Consider the following 19,724-nt stretch of genomic DNA (forward strand, 5'->3'; position numbering starts at 1 on the left):
GTAACGACATAAACAAACGAACTTGATTCTTGCAACTTCCACAAAAACGGAGCAGAGACTGGATAATACACTGTCTAGTCTAGCATTGAGTATTGTATAGTCAGATTTGAATATAACGTGGCCAAAAGCTATTGACTAATTATTCTTCCTGTTAATATCTCCAAATCAGTGATTTACATACTGCTCTGCTGTTTACCATACACACTGGTATTGTGTGGTAACTGGTATTATACCATACAAAACTGGTATTGTGATCCTGAATCCTTACATTCAGACATTCAAATGAAATTTCGTTAAAAAGCATGTAGCCTAAATATTTTCTCCATTTGCCTACTGTACTAGTATGCTGCTTGCATTAGGGAAGCATCCCAGAACAATGGCACCCATATAGGCCTAATTGCTGTTGTTTTGGGAAGTACTTTTTTCTCATGCAAGCATCATGCAAACATGCAGAGTAAAGCAATGAAACTATTGTAATTATATTTTACATTAGTAAAGCGGTCCTCTGATATGCATGTTTTCAGAAACTTTGACTGCTTCGAAGTGCATGTATAACAATATAGCATAACAATAATAGGTACCATAGGCCTGATGTTCAGACATCAGTGTGTGAACTTGGAAAGAGTACTGTATTCCACTTTTCCATCGTAAGTTTGGTCTTAAATTTCACTTAGAAGTGATATTACTATATTACTATATTAATTATATTACTGTAAAAGGTCTTAAAAAGTCTTACATTTAAGTTGTTTATACCTGTAGACACCCTGGTCCTTGACAGTGACTTGGTAACTCTGAGGGGCGAACCTGTCCACCATCTTGATAAGGTCAGGATGGGAAGCCAGGAATGTCAGGGTGTTTTGGGCATGGGTCCTGTTTCAGACACAAAATACATCCACGCCCATATATTGACAAGATAATGACAGCATCAAAGTACCATTATGTATATTTGTAAATTAAAATATCATTCAAATAGATTTGATGCCACACACTCATTCATTCACAGCCTGTACAGTATGTGCAAAGTCTACAGTGCTCCCCGAATGTAAACTTTTTTACTCCTAACTTTTCACTATTTTAACTGTGGTAAGCACACCATTCCAAGTCCACTGAACTGACTATTTAGCATTATTTTGGAGAGCTGCTTGTTTTGATTTGGTAGCTGATTGGTTTATTCAGAGCAGTAGCACTCCCACCTGACTTCCTCTGCACTGTCGAGGGCAAGGCGGCTGGTGGAGTGGATGAAGCGGTCAGTCAGGTTATTTTTGCCAGACAGGACGCGGGATTCCCCCATGACCTCTGCCAGCCTCTCCAAGTACTGTGCAGTGGTCTTCCTCACAGCCGCATTACAGTCAAAGTCCTTTTAGGCAAGTCCCTCCACTCGGTGGCCATAGTGTAATGATTGTTGGGCACTTATCGGGCATCTATTTCGGCAGAAATATTTGTGTGCAAGGCTTCACGACACCAATCTTGCTCCAGTGGCGAGATCACAACACATGATTGGCACAATGTCTTCACAACACACCACATTATTGGCTCAATGTATTCACAACACACCGCATGATTGGCTCAATGTATTCACATATCGACGTTTTGCCGCGGAGGGGTGTGATATGCTTAGACAACTGCCATATTGGCGTTATAAACTAACCCCATGCATTTCTATGGAGGATTTTTTGAGTGCTGTGTCTCCTCATTAGAAAGTCTCTGGATATGTGTAGACAACTGCCATATTGGCGTTACAAACTAACCCCATGCATTTCTGGAGGATTTTTTGAGTGCTGTCTCCTCGTTAGAAAGTCTCTACCTAAAACAGAGACTTCCTAATGAGGAGACATAGTACTTAAAGAATCCTGCATAGAAATGCATGGGGTTAATAGTTCACACAACCACTTCAGTCTGTTACACTCTAACAGCCTCTGCCAGTAGCCTACCAAATGTGTCACAAAGTATCCAAATTGTTATATTGGTTAAATTAGTTTGCTACATTGTAACAGTGTTCGGAAAACTGCTTGAGTCACCACAGGACGTTTCGTTGGTTTATTATGGCCATTAAATTGAACTAAAGTCCTTATGCAAGTCCCTCCACTCGGCGTATGACAATGTTTTTTGGGCACTCGTCGGGCATCCATTTCGGCAGAAATGCGCGTGTGTAAGGCTTCACGACACCAATCTTGCTCCAGCGGCGAGATCACAACACATCATTGGCACGATGTTTTCACAGCACACCATATGATTGGCTCAATGTATTCACATCACACTACATGATTGGCTCAATGTATTCACATGTCGACGTTTTGCCGAGGAAGGGGTGGGATATGTGTAGACAACGGCCATATTGGCGTGACAAACTAGCCCCATGCATTTCTATGGAGTGTTTTTTGAGTGCTGTGTCTCAACATTAGAAAGTCTCTGATTGAACCTCTTATCCGGAAACTTTGCTATAATGTAATCTAGTATATTGCTTTTCTACTATGCCACGTGTTAAATGTAATGATTGAAGACGATGTGCTGTTGTGGAGGTGGAAGTGCTACAAACCACCACCAAATGAAACTGAAATTGACGTGCAGCAGCGAGCTACACGCTGATTGGCTCTCAGTATTCCTTTCTCAGCCACTGAGGCACTGAGTAGCCCGTGCTGGTGTGGTATAATAAGACATGCCTGGCTATAGCTAAGCTGACCATCTAAGTCAGTAGACGAACTCATAAAAAATAAAAAAAAATGAGCGGCAGAGGCATAACCGGCGGGTTAGTCCGTGTTTAGACCTAACTAGCTTCAAAAATGTTGCTTTATAATGGACACACCACGCACAGATAGGCGAGTTTTTTGGTGTCGTTTGGCACCAAATAGAGAGTATGTTGGGGATAATCTTCTCTTTGCTTCTCAATGGATGGCAACTTCAGATGTAGTATCCTTCATAGCCCTTCCAAATCGCAAAGAATACGAGCTAGTTTTTGTGAATGATTTGGCATTTAAACGTTTCAATGATTTCTACGAAGTAAATTCAAAACGAGAGATCTGGCAAGATTGGGAATTAATAACATCACATAACGCCAACGAAAAAGTAATCGTAGTAAAATTTTGGACTGGGAGAATCTTCGACGCTGATGTAGAAGTTTTCTTACATCGATATTGTTCTTCGGTTACTTTGTTCGAAAAACCTGTTGATAAATATGGAATCTGGTATGGAGTACGAAGGTACAAAGTGTAACTAAAAAAGACGCAGTTTGGAGAGCAATCCGAGCTACCTACATCGATCTCATTAGGTCCACACCATGGACGGATCTTTTATAATGGTCAAGTCGAAAGGTGTTTCACCTGTAACTCCACTTAACATCAGTATAAGGAATGTCCAACAGTTAAATGCTGGAGATGCGGTCAGTGCGGGCATAAAGCTACCAGTTGCGTCAGTGAAAGCACTTGCACTTTGTGCGGCGAGAAAAACCACACGTACTTCAAGTGCCCTAAATCATATGTTAATCTTTTTAAAAAGCCTAAGCCAAACCCGGCGCCTTTTCCACCACAACCAAACCCGGCGCATAGTCCACCGCAAACAACTGAGGCTGGTGAGCCTAATGAAAAACAACCAGAAAACCTAATGAGAACCAGGGTGTACAGGCATTACAGGAAGAACATTTTGAAAGTGCTAGTGAGTCGAGTTTTGGGGCTGATAATGTCGCCGAGGAATCTGATGAATCCGAGAGTGAAAGTGAATCTACAGAGGAATCTGAAGAAGATGAACCTGAGGAGGACGAATCTGAGGAAGAATCGGAGAGTGGTGATCTTATTGACCTGGAGACTTCTTTGGCGAAGGACAATCAGGTGAACGAAGTTCAACAGGGACAGGTAAAAGTAGAGAGTGCACCTACAAAAAGCTCACAAGAAAAAGTATATGATACGGAGTTCCCTCCTTTACAAATAAGCCCACCAAGTAACTCGAGGATCTCTGATAAAGTAAAGAAGAGACAATTATCCCTAACACCACCACAAAGTAAAAAAAAAGAAAGATCAAACCAGTCCGGATGATGGGCTAAAGTCTAACTAAAACTTTTTTTGCCTTTTTTTTTTCCCTCTCAATGTTTTTATTATCTTACAATGTACGTGGAGTTAAGTCAGTGGAAAACATGAAAAAGATGATGCAATTACTCAAGCAACAAAACATTGACATTTCCTGTTTACAAGAATTACGAATAACTAATGATAAAGACATTCAGGATATGCAAAATCAATGGTCACATGGACATTGCATCATTTCATACGGCGAAGACAAAGCGGACGGTGTAGGAATTCTTTTAAAATCAAAGAGTTTTGCTGTTTTAAAAGTGAGACAAATCATTCCAGGAAGACTTCTCTTAGTCGATTTTTTTTTTTCAAAGGGAAAAAAAAAATCGAGTGATTTAATATATACACTCCACCCGACAGGCATAAAAAAAATTATATCTTTAGAACATTGTACTAAAGACTGTAAATGTACTAAAACACTTTGTATGGTGGGCTACAATGTTTTCGTGTATGGTGATTTTAATACAGTAACAGAAGAAAATGACAGAGTAGCTATAAAATCTTTTAAGTTAACAAGAGAAGGGAAAATCCTCCGAGATATATGTAAAAACATGAACCTGAAAGACTGTTATCGTGTAATTTTTCCTACACAGGTAGGTTACACGAGAATAGATTCGAATACTAAAACTCGGATCGACCGAATTTATGTGTCGAGCCAAGTTTTTGTTAAGTCTTATGAGACAAAATACATCGTAGATTTGGATCATTTAGCTGTAATCAACCAATGTAAAATTGAGAAACGAAACTCTCAGAGATTATGGAGGTTAAATACTCGATACTTAAAGGAATATTCAGTCGTCGATGCTCTTCAGAAGGAATTTCAAAACCTGGAAAACTTACGTCCTCTCTGGAAATCAGAATGTAGTTTTTGGGAATCAGTCAACGGATCGTCTACGGATTTTTTTTTTCATTCCAAGTGTAAAGCTTTAAACCAAGAAAAAGAAAGTCAATATCGAGACCTAACAAGAAAATATATTGAACTAAAACTAGCCAAGGATAATGAACATGAACTGGAAAAACTAAAGAAGAAATTGGATGTATTCAATGAAGAATCAAAAACGAACTTGAAACTTTATAGTGGCCACGTTTATGAATCTACACCAACTATTCATTCCTTATTGGATAGTTTTAAAAAGAGAAAAGAAGAAACCTGGATTGAAAAAATCAAAACTGCAAATGGTTATGTCCATCTAATTGACGAAATCAAATCTGAAACAAAGGCCCAGCTAGAAGACATGTACAGCTCAATCACCATCAACAGAGATGAAATTAATCATTTTTTAGGAAGTAGAACCATCAAGAATAACCATCTGCAGGAGCAAATTGCAAACCCGATATCTTCTGGTGAGGTAGAAAATGCAATCAACTGCCTGAATAAAGGTAAGACTCCTGGACCGGATGGGTTTCCGGTAGAATTTTACCAAATGTCTATTTCCACACTGGCAGAAATCCTCAAGAAAGTCTTCAACGAAGGTATTGAATCATTTTCACAGGACATTTTCACCAATCTTTCTACCATGGCACTATGTCCCTCCTGTATAAGAAAGGGGACAAGTCTAATATTAACAATTATAGGCATTTAACAATTATGAATGTTGACTACAAGATTTTTGCGAAAAATATTAAAGAAAAGGCTTGAACCCTTATTACAAGAAATTGAAAAAGAACAAACCTGTGCAATTAAGGGCCGATATATATGGGATAATCTAAGCACCCTGAGAGAACTTTGCGATGGGAGATCAATCATAGGTTTTTATATTGTGGGTTTAGACCAAAAAAAGGCTTTTGACTTTATATCAAGAGAATACGTGTGGAAAGTGTTAGAATGGTTTGGTCTTCCTGACAGTTTTATTAGTCTTATTAAACTTCTGTACAATACATCAATAGTACAAGCTAAAGTGAATGGTGAATTAACAGACCCCTTTCTAGTTAATAGAGGCGTGAAACAAGGATGCCCACTTAGTGCAGCTTTATATACAATTGCAATCAGCCCTCTAATAAGAAACATTAAGCAGGATACCCGGTTAAATGGGGTGAATTTAAATCCGAAAAACAAAATTAAGATATTGGCATATGCTGATGATTTGACTGTTCTAGTTACATCTCTAAATGAAATGGACATAATAAACGAACATTTTAAAAAGTATGAAGAGGTATCAGGAGCTAAATTAAATGATGCTAAAACAGAAGCTGTATGGATTGGTCGACCTGAAGGGAAATTGCCAATAAATGTTATTGTAAAGGAAGAAATAAAAATTTTAGGAATGTTTTTTAGTAATCAAAATAGTGCAGAAAATAATTGGAAGAAGAGTATGAGATTAAGGAAGAAATAGAAAAATGGACCAACAAAAGTACATATAAGACAAGGATTGATCTGATCAAAATATATATTTTATCAAAATTATATTTTTTAAGCATCATTTTCCCACCTATGGATAAGAATATTCAAATGATAGAACGTGAATGTACTAAACTAATTTGGTCTTCAACACGAGAAGTAGCAAAAAGAGTATTAATGTACAAACCACGGAAATATGGAGGACTTGGAGCAATATGCATAGGTCTTTATTTAAAAGTCAAATTTTGTGCCTATGTTTGCAGGGCTTTGATGAGAAAAGCACCATGGGCTACTCATGCAGAATGGAACAAAAAGAAAGGAAGACAAAGGACCAATGTTCCATATTATAAACTAATGTTTGGAGACTTTATAAATAAATGTAACAACTTGAATTGGCATAGTCTATCAGCAAAAGCTATATATAATAGTGTCATAGAATCTTTGTACGGAGGCCTTATTAACTATAGAGATCTAAATTTGAAAGAATGTGAAAAATTTGCCAAGTTCCTATGGTCAAAAAATTTACCTGAGAAAATCAGAGACACAACCTGGTTAATTTCTGTAAGGAGGCTCCCTGTTAGAGCAGTGGTGAGGTGGAGCTGTTATGTAACCACCACAGAATGCCCTATGAGAAACTGTAGTGAAGAAGAAACTCTTGAACACTTATTATTAGGTTGTAGAAGATCAAAAGAAATATGGACAAAAATGATCTCAATTGGTGTACAGATAGATTTAGATAGTAAGACAATATTTTTTGGTGAAATTAAAGGAAATATGTCAAACAAACAAAGGAAATTGTACAAACAAATTATTTTCTTAGTAAATGCACAAATTTGGAAAACCAGATGCCGAATGACAATTGACCATATATATGTCTCCAGCCAGATTGTATGTAAACAATTAATTAAGGAATTAAAGCGGAGGAAAAATATAGATATGAAGAGAGGTGAATATTATTTTTCACATATATCTGCATGTACTCATGTATTTTATTGAAAAGAAGAAGGGAAAAAAAGAGAAAAAATGGGGTTCTGAAATTTTGGTAAAAAAAAGGAAAAAAATATACATATGTATCAAAATGATGAATGGTTTGCTTTGAGATTGTGAATTTATTTTCGTTATGATCCCATTCTGATTGAAAAAAAAAAAAAGCAAAACCGGTGGTAAGGCCGGAGCTAAGGCCAAGACTCGTTCGTCCAGGGCAGGACTGCAGTTCCCCGTCGGTGTGTGCACAGGCTGCTACGGAAAGGCAACTACGCTCAGCGTGTCGGCGCTGGTGCACCAGTGTATTTGGCTGCTGTGCTCGAGTACCTGACTGCTGAGATTCTGGAGTTGGCCGGTGTTACCAGATATACGGTTTCTGAGATTCTGGGTTTCCATGGGTGGAGTCAGGTGGAGTTTAGCGTGAATATTTATAAACGGAGGATGTCGTGCGCGCGCGCCTAGAGAGCATTCATGAAGCGTGACTCAAATAAAACTGAAAGTTGGTAAAGAAGCTAGAAGACTACAGCAATTTTAACACGTTTTTGAATGTTGATATGGGTTATTGTGGAAAAACTTGACAATTTCGACGACCACCGGTGGTCGAGTAAGTGTACGATTATGCAATTTGGCGTATATGTTTTGATCTTGTGTAGCCTAGACAGGCAGACTACAGCCTATCAAATTGTCATTACTTTCATTTAGCCCTGTTTAAATGGGCTATTTAGTTGTAATGTCAGTGGGACATCATGGTAGATGTATTTTAAGTGTCAGTACATCATCTGTTTTTTTGTGTGTGATGTCCAATGAGTTTCGAGGTTTGGTCATGCATGCTTGCCTACACAAACATGTTAGCCTAGTTTGACAAATTTACTTGTGCTGCATTACAATGCCCAGCTACCTCTGTTGCCAAAACAGATCATTAAGGCATGCTTTATTGGACATTCTGATATCTTGGAGTCTTGTGAAATAATAAAACTTGTTTTATATAATCATGTTGTTATTGTACCATTAGGGAAGCAGGGCATCAATATGGGCCATGCACTTAAAGTATATTGGTTATGTTTATCCATAAAGGTCATAACTACATTAAGTCAATATGCTTTATTACCTTACAAACACTGTCTAGCTTTACATGGATGATGCCTACTTACATAAGTCCTTCAGATACACAAGATGAATGGGTTAATGTGGGGTATGTTCATATAGAATCTGTATATTCAAAAGGTAATGGTTACAAATGCAATTAAGTAGTACTTTACAAGAACCTATGTGCTCAATGAGGATGATTGGGGGGGGGGGACTATAACATAAAGTTCATCAGATTGAGGTGAATGACTACATATGGGCTGATTATAACAGGTAGTAATCTGGCCCTTCAAACCCCAAATGAGTCATGTGATGCATAAAGGACGCCTGAAGAGTTTTTACCTTAAAACAACATTTCCAAAATCATTTTGAAAGCCCATACACTCTTAATAGAGTTGATGGCATTTTGAGCAGGTCTTATCGCTTTGAAAGTTTAGGTAGGAACAGTTAGGTCCTTCAGGTAGGAACAGAGAAACAGACAACAGAATTATGTTTACAGTATGTTCATTATAATATGAATTATTGCTTTCTTATTGTAGTGTATCATCAAGATGACAAGTTACTTAGTTGCCTGCTGTGATGAAAATATGTTCACCAGCACTTACCAAAAGACACCACTCCACTCGTGTATTTGATGCCAGACAGGCTCATATCATGCTGTTCTATATGTATATGCTTATGAATTTACATTTTCGACCAAATCTGCTGTTATGTTCTATTCCCTAAGAATATTAGGCTAACTTGGCCAGACTACCTCTTACAATGTAAAATTGAAAAGAATAAACTGCTGTACAATAGATAGACAGGGCACCCCATTTCTGCCCTTTCAAGGCTGATTACCCAAACTTTATTTTGTATATCCTTATCCTTGCACACAATACTCTGTGGGTATTTTGGTATGATAATATTGTTTAACTTTGAGTTAATACTGATGTCAAGCCAATGTTTTTTGTCTTGAAGATAAAATGTGATGGCTGCCATCTGGTAGGCCTACCACTGAATGTGTAAACTGGCCTGACACTGAAGGACAGTTTATTTGCCCTGGCTGTAAATAACTAATACAATAAATTGTTTTTACAACTTTTTGTGTGTTTAGTTATGTGTAGTAATTCCTATAGATTATGTCTCAGAATAACATATCACATGTGCATGAGGGCAATGACAGGATGCCATTTGTTCAGAGTTAGGACATACACAGGCAACATGGGGTATTTCTTGCACAGACATTTGTGTTGTAGGCTATACAGTGGGTCAATCTGATGTAGGCTATGTTGCTGCCTGGGCTAACATCACTACAGATGCACAGAGGCTAGGCTACAATCAAAACGATAAAAACATAATAGCCTAGCTAGGCTAGGACTACCATCAAGGCCTACTGTGTAAAAATCGCCAATATCCTTAATGGTAAGCGACCCACTGAATCTGACACAAAGTTTTGTTTGACTGACTGCGACACAAGATAACAACATTGACGCCAAATTGCATCTATACTCGAACACGACACAGTCATACTTTCCATTAATAACACATGACAACATCCAAAAACGTGTTACAACGCCGTGGTCGTCTACTTTCTTTGACAACATTTTCAGTTCCATTTCATTCACGCTTCAGCAATGGGCGTCTAGGCACTCGCGCATATCCTCCGTTCATAAATATTCACGCTAAACTCCGCCCTGGAAACTCAGAATCTCAGAAACCGTATATCCGGTAACACTTCTTGTTGCTCGTGACAACAAGAAGACCCTTATCATTCCCCGCCATTTGCAGCTAGCTGTGCGTAACGACGAGGAGTTGAACAAATTGCTCGGCGGTGTAACCATCGCTCAGGGTGGTGTGCTGCCTAAAATCCAGGCTGTGCTGCTGCCCAAGAAGACCGAGAAGTCAAAGTAATCCTGCTTTCTTTAAGTCTCTGATACAAAGGCTCTTTTCAGAGCCACCCAAATAACTTGAAACGTACTTTCCAAGTTACCTTTTAGTTCTGTAAAGTCATCACATACGTCTGGAAAGTAATTAATAAATACGACCCCTTTATACTCTGGATCAATACCCATTCCTCTCTAATGCAGAATTCAGAAGCAGAATTTCTTGCCATTGCGTAGGAGTTAAACATTGGTTAGTCTTTCAATGGTGCATTCAATAAATGTAAAGGCAATATATCCAAGCCACAGACATATTCTCACCCACTCCCCACCATCCACATGTGTACACAAACACAAGCATAAAATAAGGAAGTACTGAGGGATGATGCATACAAGTTATTATGCAGGACTGCGGGATGGTCTTGGGGCCTCTACTTCAACATAATGTAGTTATCAGTAACTAGTTTCAATATTTCATTTTTTCATTGTATACCTTAGGTAATAATTTGTGTTCATGCTATTAGTTATTTTTTTGTTTCTACATGAGTTTATATGCACTGGCCGATGGAATGTTTAAATTAAATTATTTATTTTGATTTTTGAATGGTGAATCAAAGCAACGATAAAGGCATTTAGGGGGTGGGCTTTGTATTTTGAATCTCAGGCGCCACTCGGAGGAAACTTAGAAGACCAATCAGCGGAGACAATAAACCTGACGTAAACAGGGGGGCAGGCTGCTGTCGTAGGCTTTATATACCCAGGTTCCGCATGTGTGTTCATACCCCTCCAACCCGAATAATAAATAGAAATGGCAAGAACCAAGCAGACAGCCCGTAAATCTACCGGGGGTAAGGCTCCGAGGAAGCAGCTCGCCACCAAGGCTGCGCGTAAAAGCGCACCAGCAACCGGTGGCGTGAAAAAGCCTCACCGTTACAGGCCTGGTACAGTGGCTCTGAGAGAAATCCGCCGTTACCAGAAGTCTACTGAGCTGCTGATCCGCAAGCTGCCCTTCCAGCGTCTGGTCAGGGAAATTGCTCAGGACTTCAAGACTGATCTGCGTTTCCAGAGCTCTGCTGTCATGGCTCTTCAGGAGGCTAGCGAGGCTTACCTCGTCGGCCTGTTCGAGGACACTAACCTGTGCGCGATCCACGCCAAGAGGGTCACAATCATGCCCAAAGACATCCAGCTGGCTCGTCGTATCCGTGGGGAGCGTGCTTAAATTAATCCAAGTCAAGACTCAATAATTCAAAGGCTCTTTTAAGAGCCACCCAAACATTCAGAAAAGCTATTTTCCAAACTGCCTGCAGAAACCCGCTTAATGCTCTTTTAGAAACACGTACTGTTATGTTTATAATGAATGCATTCATGACTATGCTCTCTTGGACCCTGCAAGTTTCGTAGGTTTTCCCGTGTCTTATTTTTCGACGTTAGCGTCTCACCCAGCACTAGAACTGTGTTTGGTCAACTGTATTTTCTCCCACTTGCGCGTTTCCTCTACTTTTTATGAACCTACATAAAAAGGTCACCTGCTAGGCTTTTGTATTGTAACGCAACAGTAGTATTTTTTTACGTTTTATATCAAAATATCCTATATATACGCACATCCTATTGATTAGATTATATCCATTCTTTATTAGAAAGAATGGCGGTATCACGACTGTTTAGCTGTAGCTAGGCATGTATGACTGAAGTGGAATTACTTTTCAAAGAGAATGTGGGTGGCTCTTAAAAGAGCCTTTGGGTTGTGAAGTGTTCGATGAACTCTTTACTTGGAGCTGGTATACTTGGTGACGGCCTTTGTTCCCTCAGACACGGCGTGCTTGGCCAACTCTCCGGGTAGAAGCAGACGCACTGCCGTCTGGATCTCCCTGGAAGAGATGGTGGAACGCTTGTTATAGTGGGCCAAGCGGGAGGACTCTCCAGCGATGCGCTCGAAGATGTCGTTCACGAAAGAGTTCATGATACCCATCGCCTTGGAAGAGATACCAGTGTCTGGGTGGACCTGCTTCAGGACCTTGTACACATAGATAGCATAGCTCTCCTTCCTGGACTTTCTGCGTTTCTTTCCTCCTTTACCGGCCGTCTTGGTCACGGCTTTCTTGGAACCCTTCTTCGGTGCAGGCTTAGCTGGATCGGGCATGATGATTTCTCTACAATAACAAAATGAGAGTACACGACTACCGAAGTTATCTAGTATATATTCCAGGTTATATGCAAATAGCGGACTGCGTCACTGCGTCACACCCCAACGACCAGAATGGCTGTAATTTCCCTCCTAAACCAAATACCCAGACACGGTTGGTCATTTTGTGTCGTAGGGGGCAGTCAGTGAGAGAAGGTTAGCACCACCCACAGATCATCAGTTTACACCATTCTTTGTTATTTTCCCGCACTTTTCTTCTAAAGGAAGGGAATCCTTCGAAATCTATACTAAATCGTTTTTTTCATTTTGCGTTGCAATTCATGATTGGAGTTTTTGTCAGTCACTTTGGTGCACTTCTCGAATCATCATTAACGTTTGCGCGACATAACCGTAAAAACTGTTTCAACTGCAATTTGTTGACAGACATTTTTTTTATTATGAATATACATTGGTACATCAACATACATAGTACAAGTTAAAAATCACGATGGTACCATGAACGATTCAACATTACAAACATAAAGACAAAAAAACATGTATGCTATTCAGACGCTAGGAAAGGTCATAATAAGAGATCACAAAGCTTATCCAAAACAAAATGTGCAGGCTACTACTGTAATAGTTCTTATTGCTTTAGAGTTATGACAGAATTGAAGTTGATTAAAGTACTGTTTAAGCTCATTCTTATAGGCCACAAAAGAGGGCTAATTTTCACAGTAGGCCTATGAAGTAAACACGTTTTTGCAGGACTGTGCAAAAAGATAGGATATATAAGTATCATAGGAAAAACACCCCTTGGATTTACATGGATACATTCTGACGCTCCTGCTGTGAGACCAAATGTATGTGTGATTGATTTTATATAAAAAAAAAACGTTTAAAAAAAGTTATGGCAACACGGGCATGTAATGACTCAATCATGTGTTGTGAACTCGCCGCTGGAGCAAGATTGGTGTCGCACGCGCATTTCTGAGTAGGACTATTCAGCATGGAACCAGCATACATGTGGTTTTTATTCCTTTTGCTTAATATTTGGTATTGTTTGTATATCTGAACACAAAGTTTACGCTCATGGCGTCGGACATTATTAGAGTGATCATGGGATTTTTCATATTATGAATACGTAGTTTACATGGACTACGTGTATGTTAAGCCTTCCATTGGATCGCAACGCCCTAGTATCCCCAAAATTGCCGTCGAGACCGAGAACAAGCGGGGCTTCTACAATTCACAGTAGCCTATACAAATTGTAATACTGCCTTTTAAAAGAAATTGGGTGGCTCTTAGAAGAGCCTTTTGGTTTAGTCGGGAGATATCTGATCCTTTATCCACCAAAACCGTACAGAGTACGACCCTGGCGTTTCAGAGCATAGACGACGTCCATGGCGGTCACAGTCTTTCTCTTGGCGTGCTCGGTGTAGGTGACGGCATCACGAATCACGTTCTCCAGGAACACCTTTAGTACACCACGGGTCTCTTCGTAGATGAGACCAGAGATACGCTTCACACCACCACGGCGAGCCAGACGCCTGATTGCAGGCTTGGTGATCCCCTGGATGTTATCACGAAGAACTTTGCGGTGACGCTTTGCGCCTCCTTTTCCAAGACCTTTGCCTCCTTTGCCTCTGCCGGACATTATCAAACTTCTTACGAAATGCGCGAATGTGTCAAAACTGTGACCCGCAACTCTTACTAATTTCCACAGAGAGGACGTTGGTGAAAGCTAGTAAGAACTGCCCCTTCACAGTCCCTCCTTTAGACTGTCCGGGCATTTAGGCGAATGTACGTCACCAAAAACGCCCACAATAGAGCTTCATCCAACTTCACAACAAAACAAAGAAGGACCATTGATAGCCTACTTTTTACAACGCCAGACAAAAAGTCTACATTTTTTTCTGAATGTTTAAACACAACCGTGATTCTTATAGTACAATTTCTAAAACTATTAATACTTATAGCAAAACCACTCACCGAGTTCGCAAAACTAAAAGCACAAACACTGCTTTGCACTCAGTTTGCGATTTTGTAACACACACTGTAGGCACAATTCACTGCACAGCACTCTTTTTGCGGAACTGTAAACACAACTCATGCTTCACACTCAATTTCCAAATGATCAACACACTCCTAGGAAATCTATACACATGTATGGGTATTATTTACACTATTTTGCCAACTCTCTGGCACTTTCTCATGTGAAAACTGTTTTAGATCATTAGTTCACTTTGCAATCAGCCTAAGCACTATAGATAAGCCACAGGTAGACTGATTTGTTTTGTCTCAGTGAAATAGCTATTTTGTGTTTTGACTTGGAAAAACACACTTGTGTTTGTTTTGATGTGTGTAAATAAACACCAATACTTGACGTTTGGATCCTTGTATGTTTACAGATCTATGACAAAAGTATGACCAAAGTCCTTTTAGGCAAGTCCCTCCACTCGGCGGCCATATTACAACGCTTTTTGGGCACTCATTGGGCATCCTATTCAGCAGAAATGCGCGTGCGCAAGGCTTCACGACACCAATCTTGCTCCAGCAGCGAGTTCACAACACATAACTGGGAAGATGTCTTCACAACACACCTTATGATTGGCTCAATGTATTCACATCACACCACATGATCCAATGTATTCACATGTCGACGTTTTGCCGAGGAAGGGGTGAGATATGTGTAGACAACGGCCATATTGGCGTTACAAACTAACCCCATGCATTTCTATGGAGGATTTTTTGAGTGATGTGTCTCCTCATTAGAAAATCTCTGCTATAACTGTACCATGTTTCGTGCTTTCTGCAAAAACTGAACAATTCAGGTAAAAATCTTGCCTTAGCCGCTATACCAAAGTCCTTTTAGGCAAGTCCCACCACTCGGCGGCCATATAGCAACGCTTTTTGGGTACTCATCGGGCATCCTATTCAGCAGAAATGCGCGTGCGCAAGGCTTCACGACACCAATCTTGCTCCAGCGGCGAGTTCACAACACATGATTGGGAAGATGTCTTCACAACACACCATATGATTGGCTCAATGTATTCACATCTCACCACATGATTGGCTGAATGTATTCACATGTTGACGTTTTGCTGAGGAAGGGGTGGGAAATGTGTAGAAACGGCCATATTGGCGTTACAAACTAACCCCATGCATTTCTATGAAGGATTTTTTGAGTGCTGTCTCTCCACATTAGAAAGTCTCGGGCTATACTGCAATGCTTGTGGGCTATAACACTCTCTTGCCCTCTAGTGGAGGACAAGGGTAAAAATAAGCTTCCAAATATGTTATTGTCTTTCCATACAAAGGTTGGCTACATCACTATCAAATTCGTATTTATTTCCTTGTTAGTTTAGCTAGGTTACAGACCTAGCAAACCAAGGCAGTTTGAATCACTGGGTCTCTAAAACAAACTCACTCACTCACTCACTCACTCAATAATTTATTAGCTGGATATGGCTGGCTTGATTGTCTCAGGGAATTGCTTGGTAGAAGCAGGCTTCACTCATTCTCTTTTTTGTCTTTGAGAGTGCTAGGACAAAAAAGCCTAGGCTACTGTTGATTACTACATTAGGTACTGCACTGGGTACATACGGTACACCTTGTTCCTCCTTTCTTGCTTGATTGTCTGTTGTGTGTCAGATGAAATACTGACATAACATCAGTGAAAAAGTCAGATTAATATAGTATAGTATTTTAACACACATAATTACTCTCTTTTTCATGACAGTAAGAAACATAGAAAAAAATAGTAACATAGGAAAAAAAATATCTTCTTTATATACCTGCCTTGCAATTACTAAGGACATTATGTAATTTCCATTTGAAATGTCAGTATGGAATTCTGAAGTCACACGTTAATGAAATATTGTTGTGAGTGTGTAAAGAACCCTTGCCAAAATCTGCCAATTATATTAATACACAGGATGAGATGTTATAATCCCTTGTGCCAAAATCCAAGGTAAAAACACATTCAGAAGCCCCTACCCAAATTAATTTTTAAAAAAGCATGCTAACCACCAAATGACAAATGGCCCATTTAACAGCAGTATACAGTATGCAGCATATCATTGGGGTTATCAAGTAGGCACCCTCATTCACCGATGTTTAGTTAAATTAGGCCCACGACACCTCATGAAGGCTTAACAGTGAAACCACTCCCCTCCATGCTGCCACCATATTACCACATTGAAATATCCAATATCCAGGCGCGGCTCGTTCACTTGGGCAGGAGGGGCAGAGCCCTACTAAAGATTCATCCACTAGAAAAGTAGATCCACAAAATATTTTTTTAAATAAAATGTTTGTTTATTATTGTAATCACTTGCAAAGTACTCAATCCTGTTACATTTTTGTATGATTTGCAAAGACATTTTGAAAAGATCGCAAAGATCTCATTGATCATATCCGTAGTTGTTGTAGGCCTACTGTAACGTTACATTTCATTTCTGGTAGGGCAGTGACGTCACTGCCCTGAAGAAATTGAACAGCGCCTGCTGTTTGTCTATGTAAATCTGTCGACCGATAATGGAACTGCAGCTAGAGCGTGGTTAGTAGAAGCAAAGTCCTTTTAGGCAAGTCCCTCCACTCGGCGGCCATATGACAACGCTTTTTGGGCACTTGTCGGGCATCCATTTCGGCAGAAATGCGCATGCGCAAAGCTTCACGACACCAATCTTGCTCCAGCGGCGAGATCACAACACATCATTGGCACGATGTCTTCACAACAAACCATATGATTGGCTCAATGTATTCACATCACACCACGATTGGCTCAATGTATTCACATGTCGATGTTTTGCCGAGGAAGGGGTGGGATATGTGTAGACAATGGCCATATTGGCGTGAGTGCTGTGTATCCACATTAGAAAGTCTCTGGTAGAAGGTCGGGTCGGCAGATCATGCCACTGTCTCTTCAGCTCATTGGCCTCTTCCACTCTGTCTTCCCAAGGAACACTAAGTTCAATGATATAAACTATCTTCTTGAATCTGACCACAGAAGTAAATCGGGTCTTAACCTAGTACTCACTATATGTTGAGGTACCGCCATCTGCTGGCCAAGATCAACCTTCATTTCCCAGCCCGCTCCATTTTCCAACTGGCCGGTTTTATCAGAGACTTTCTAATGAGGAGACACAGCACTCCATAGAAATGCATGGGCTTAGTTTGTAACACCAAAATGGCAGTTGTCTACACCTATCCCACCCCTTCCGCGGCAAAACGTTGACATGTGAATACATTGAGCCAATCATGTGGTGTGTTGTGAATACATTGAGCCAATAATGTGGTGTGCTGTGAAGACATCGTGCCAATCATGTGTTGTGATATCACTGCTGGAGCAAGATTGGTGTCGTGAAGCCTTGCGCACGCGCATTTCTGCCGAAATAGATGCCCGATAAGTGCCCAAAAAGCGTTGCAATATGGCCGCCGAGTGGAGGGACTTGCCTAAAAGGACTTTGGACACCTGGCCTTCGCAGAACGAGGTTTATCCCCCTGACGTACAAAGTTAATTTCCCTAACCCCTTTACTAGCTGCTAATGAATTGACTTCTCTCCTTTTATCCTCAATAGCCGCTGTCAAACATTTCAATACCTGGTGGTGACGCCATGTATACCGCCCCTGGGTGAGACTGACCTTGCACCCTGATAGGATATGGTGGAGGCTGCCCACACACAAACAAAGTGTGCATTTATCATCCTCACCAAACCATTGACTTAAATTCTTGGGAGATGGGAGCACATCATACGTAGCACCTAAAATAAAATCTGATCCTATACCAGCTTCCATGCCTCATAGATCTTTCCATTTAATCCATCTTCTTTGCACCCCTTCCCAGTTCACCCACTGGCCTTGTTTTGCCTGCGACACTGCCTTAGTACATTTTACAGTCTCCTCCTGTCTATGCATTTCCTCCACTACCATTTTTCTCTTTTCTCTTGCAGAAGCCTTGCTCCACAAGGGTTTACTTGCATCCAACCCTAGACCCCCCCTAAATGCCATGTGATTGAGAAAAAAGAAAGACAAAACTTCCCATTCTCAATAGTGAACCAAGACAGATGTGTGTGGTCAATGTCTGGTCACTAGTAATAGGCGTAATGAGCTGTTAAAGCAACACTGTTTGACTCTCAGAAGAAGAAGATAATGTGATGCTGTCTGATTTCATCCTTCTTTCATGCTACAAATATCCTGTGCTTGTTATTTTTATTGTCATAAATACATATGATAGATGTCAACTTATTTTTTTTAAATAGACATATAAACAAGTGTGAAGGAGATGCATAGAAAGAGAGAGGAAATGAGGATGAACAAGAACATGAGTGAAAGAGATAGAGACAGAGAGAGAGGGGGGGACCAAGAAGAAGAGGGGGAAGGCAAAGAGAGTCAGAGACTAAAGTGAGAGAGAGAAAGAGGACAAAGAGAGTCAGAGACTAAAGTGAAAGAGAGAGAGAGAGAGAGAGATAGAGAGAGAGAGGACAAAGAGAGTCAGAGACTAAAGTGAAAGGGAGAGAGAGAGAGAGGACAAAGAGAGTCTAAAGAGAGACTAAAGTGAAAGAGGGTGACAAAGAGGAGACTGTTGCTGTTCATTTCTCCCACACCCAGCCGTGTGCTCTGGCCCTCTCTAATGTGGCAGGCTGACGGCCGAGGCTATATATATATCCCAGGTTGCTTTGGCACCGCAAACGAGATAAGCAGATAAGGCCTGGTGCTCGTTAGGTCCAGGCACAGGGGTCCTCTTGTGTCCGGCTGCGGGCGTCCTTGTCCTTCGCTCACTCCGTTCAGTCTCGGCCGCATCCGCATGGCAACTCGCAACAACTGTCCCTCGAAGGTATTTGTCACCTCTGGCGGTAATCACATTAGAGGCCCATCTGGGAAGCATTTCTCTTCTTCTTCTTCTTCTTCTTCTTCTTCTTCTTTTCTCTTCTCACTTTCTTCTTCTTCCTTGGACCAAACGCGTGGCCGGGCTAAGTGAATCAGCGCTGTCATAAAGCAGGCTTCCTTGAGGGGGTTGGCAACCACATGGTGATGACACGGGGGGGGGGGGGGGGGCAAGGGGGGTGTGTAGGGGCAGCAGTTGAGCAGAGAGCCAATCTTGATCTTAAATCAGATTTCTACTAACATGCTGGGAAGTCGTGGATTTTAGCCATCCCTTGCATACGGTGACAGAAAGGCGAAAGAGAGAGAGAGAGAGAGAGAGAGAGAGAGAGAGAGTGAGAGTGATACAGTCACTGAAACGGTCATTAAAAAAATCGTCTTAAAAT

General features: G+C 40.6%; 3 protein-coding genes and 1 pseudogene across 3 annotated transcripts; 2 read left to right on the plus strand and 2 right to left on the minus strand.

Annotated features, from left to right (window-relative positions):
- The first annotated feature begins 3,672 nt into the window (after nt 1–3,672).
- LOC121717961 lies at nt 3,673–10,362 on the plus strand (annotated as a pseudogene).
- Nucleotides 10,363–11,134: 772 nt separating this feature from the next.
- On the plus strand, nt 11,135–11,558 carry LOC121719192 (histone H3). The gene has a single exon (XM_042104628.1). The coding sequence runs from the start codon at nt 11,140–11,142 to the stop codon at nt 11,548–11,550; it is 411 nt and encodes a 136-aa protein (XP_041960562.1). The 5' UTR covers nt 11,135–11,139; the 3' UTR covers nt 11,551–11,558.
- A 538-nt stretch (nt 11,559–12,096) lies between these two features.
- On the minus strand, nt 12,097–12,471 carry LOC121719212 (histone H2B-like). The gene has a single exon (XM_042104650.1). It carries the CDS (start codon nt 12,469–12,471, stop codon nt 12,097–12,099), a length of 375 nt encoding a protein of 124 aa, XP_041960584.1.
- A 1,147-nt stretch (nt 12,472–13,618) lies between these two features.
- On the minus strand, nt 13,619–14,168 carry LOC121719214 (histone H4). The gene has a single exon (XM_042104653.1). The coding sequence runs from the start codon at nt 14,108–14,110 to the stop codon at nt 13,799–13,801; it is 312 nt and encodes a 103-aa protein (XP_041960587.1). The 5' UTR covers nt 14,111–14,168; the 3' UTR covers nt 13,619–13,798.
- Nucleotides 14,169–19,724: the final 5,556 nt, after the last annotated feature.

The sequence above is a fragment of the Alosa sapidissima genome, chromosome 9, assembly GCF_018492685.1.
Source record: "Alosa sapidissima isolate fAloSap1 chromosome 9, fAloSap1.pri, whole genome shotgun sequence".
Lineage (NCBI taxonomy): Eukaryota > Metazoa > Chordata > Actinopteri > Clupeiformes > Clupeidae > Alosa > Alosa sapidissima.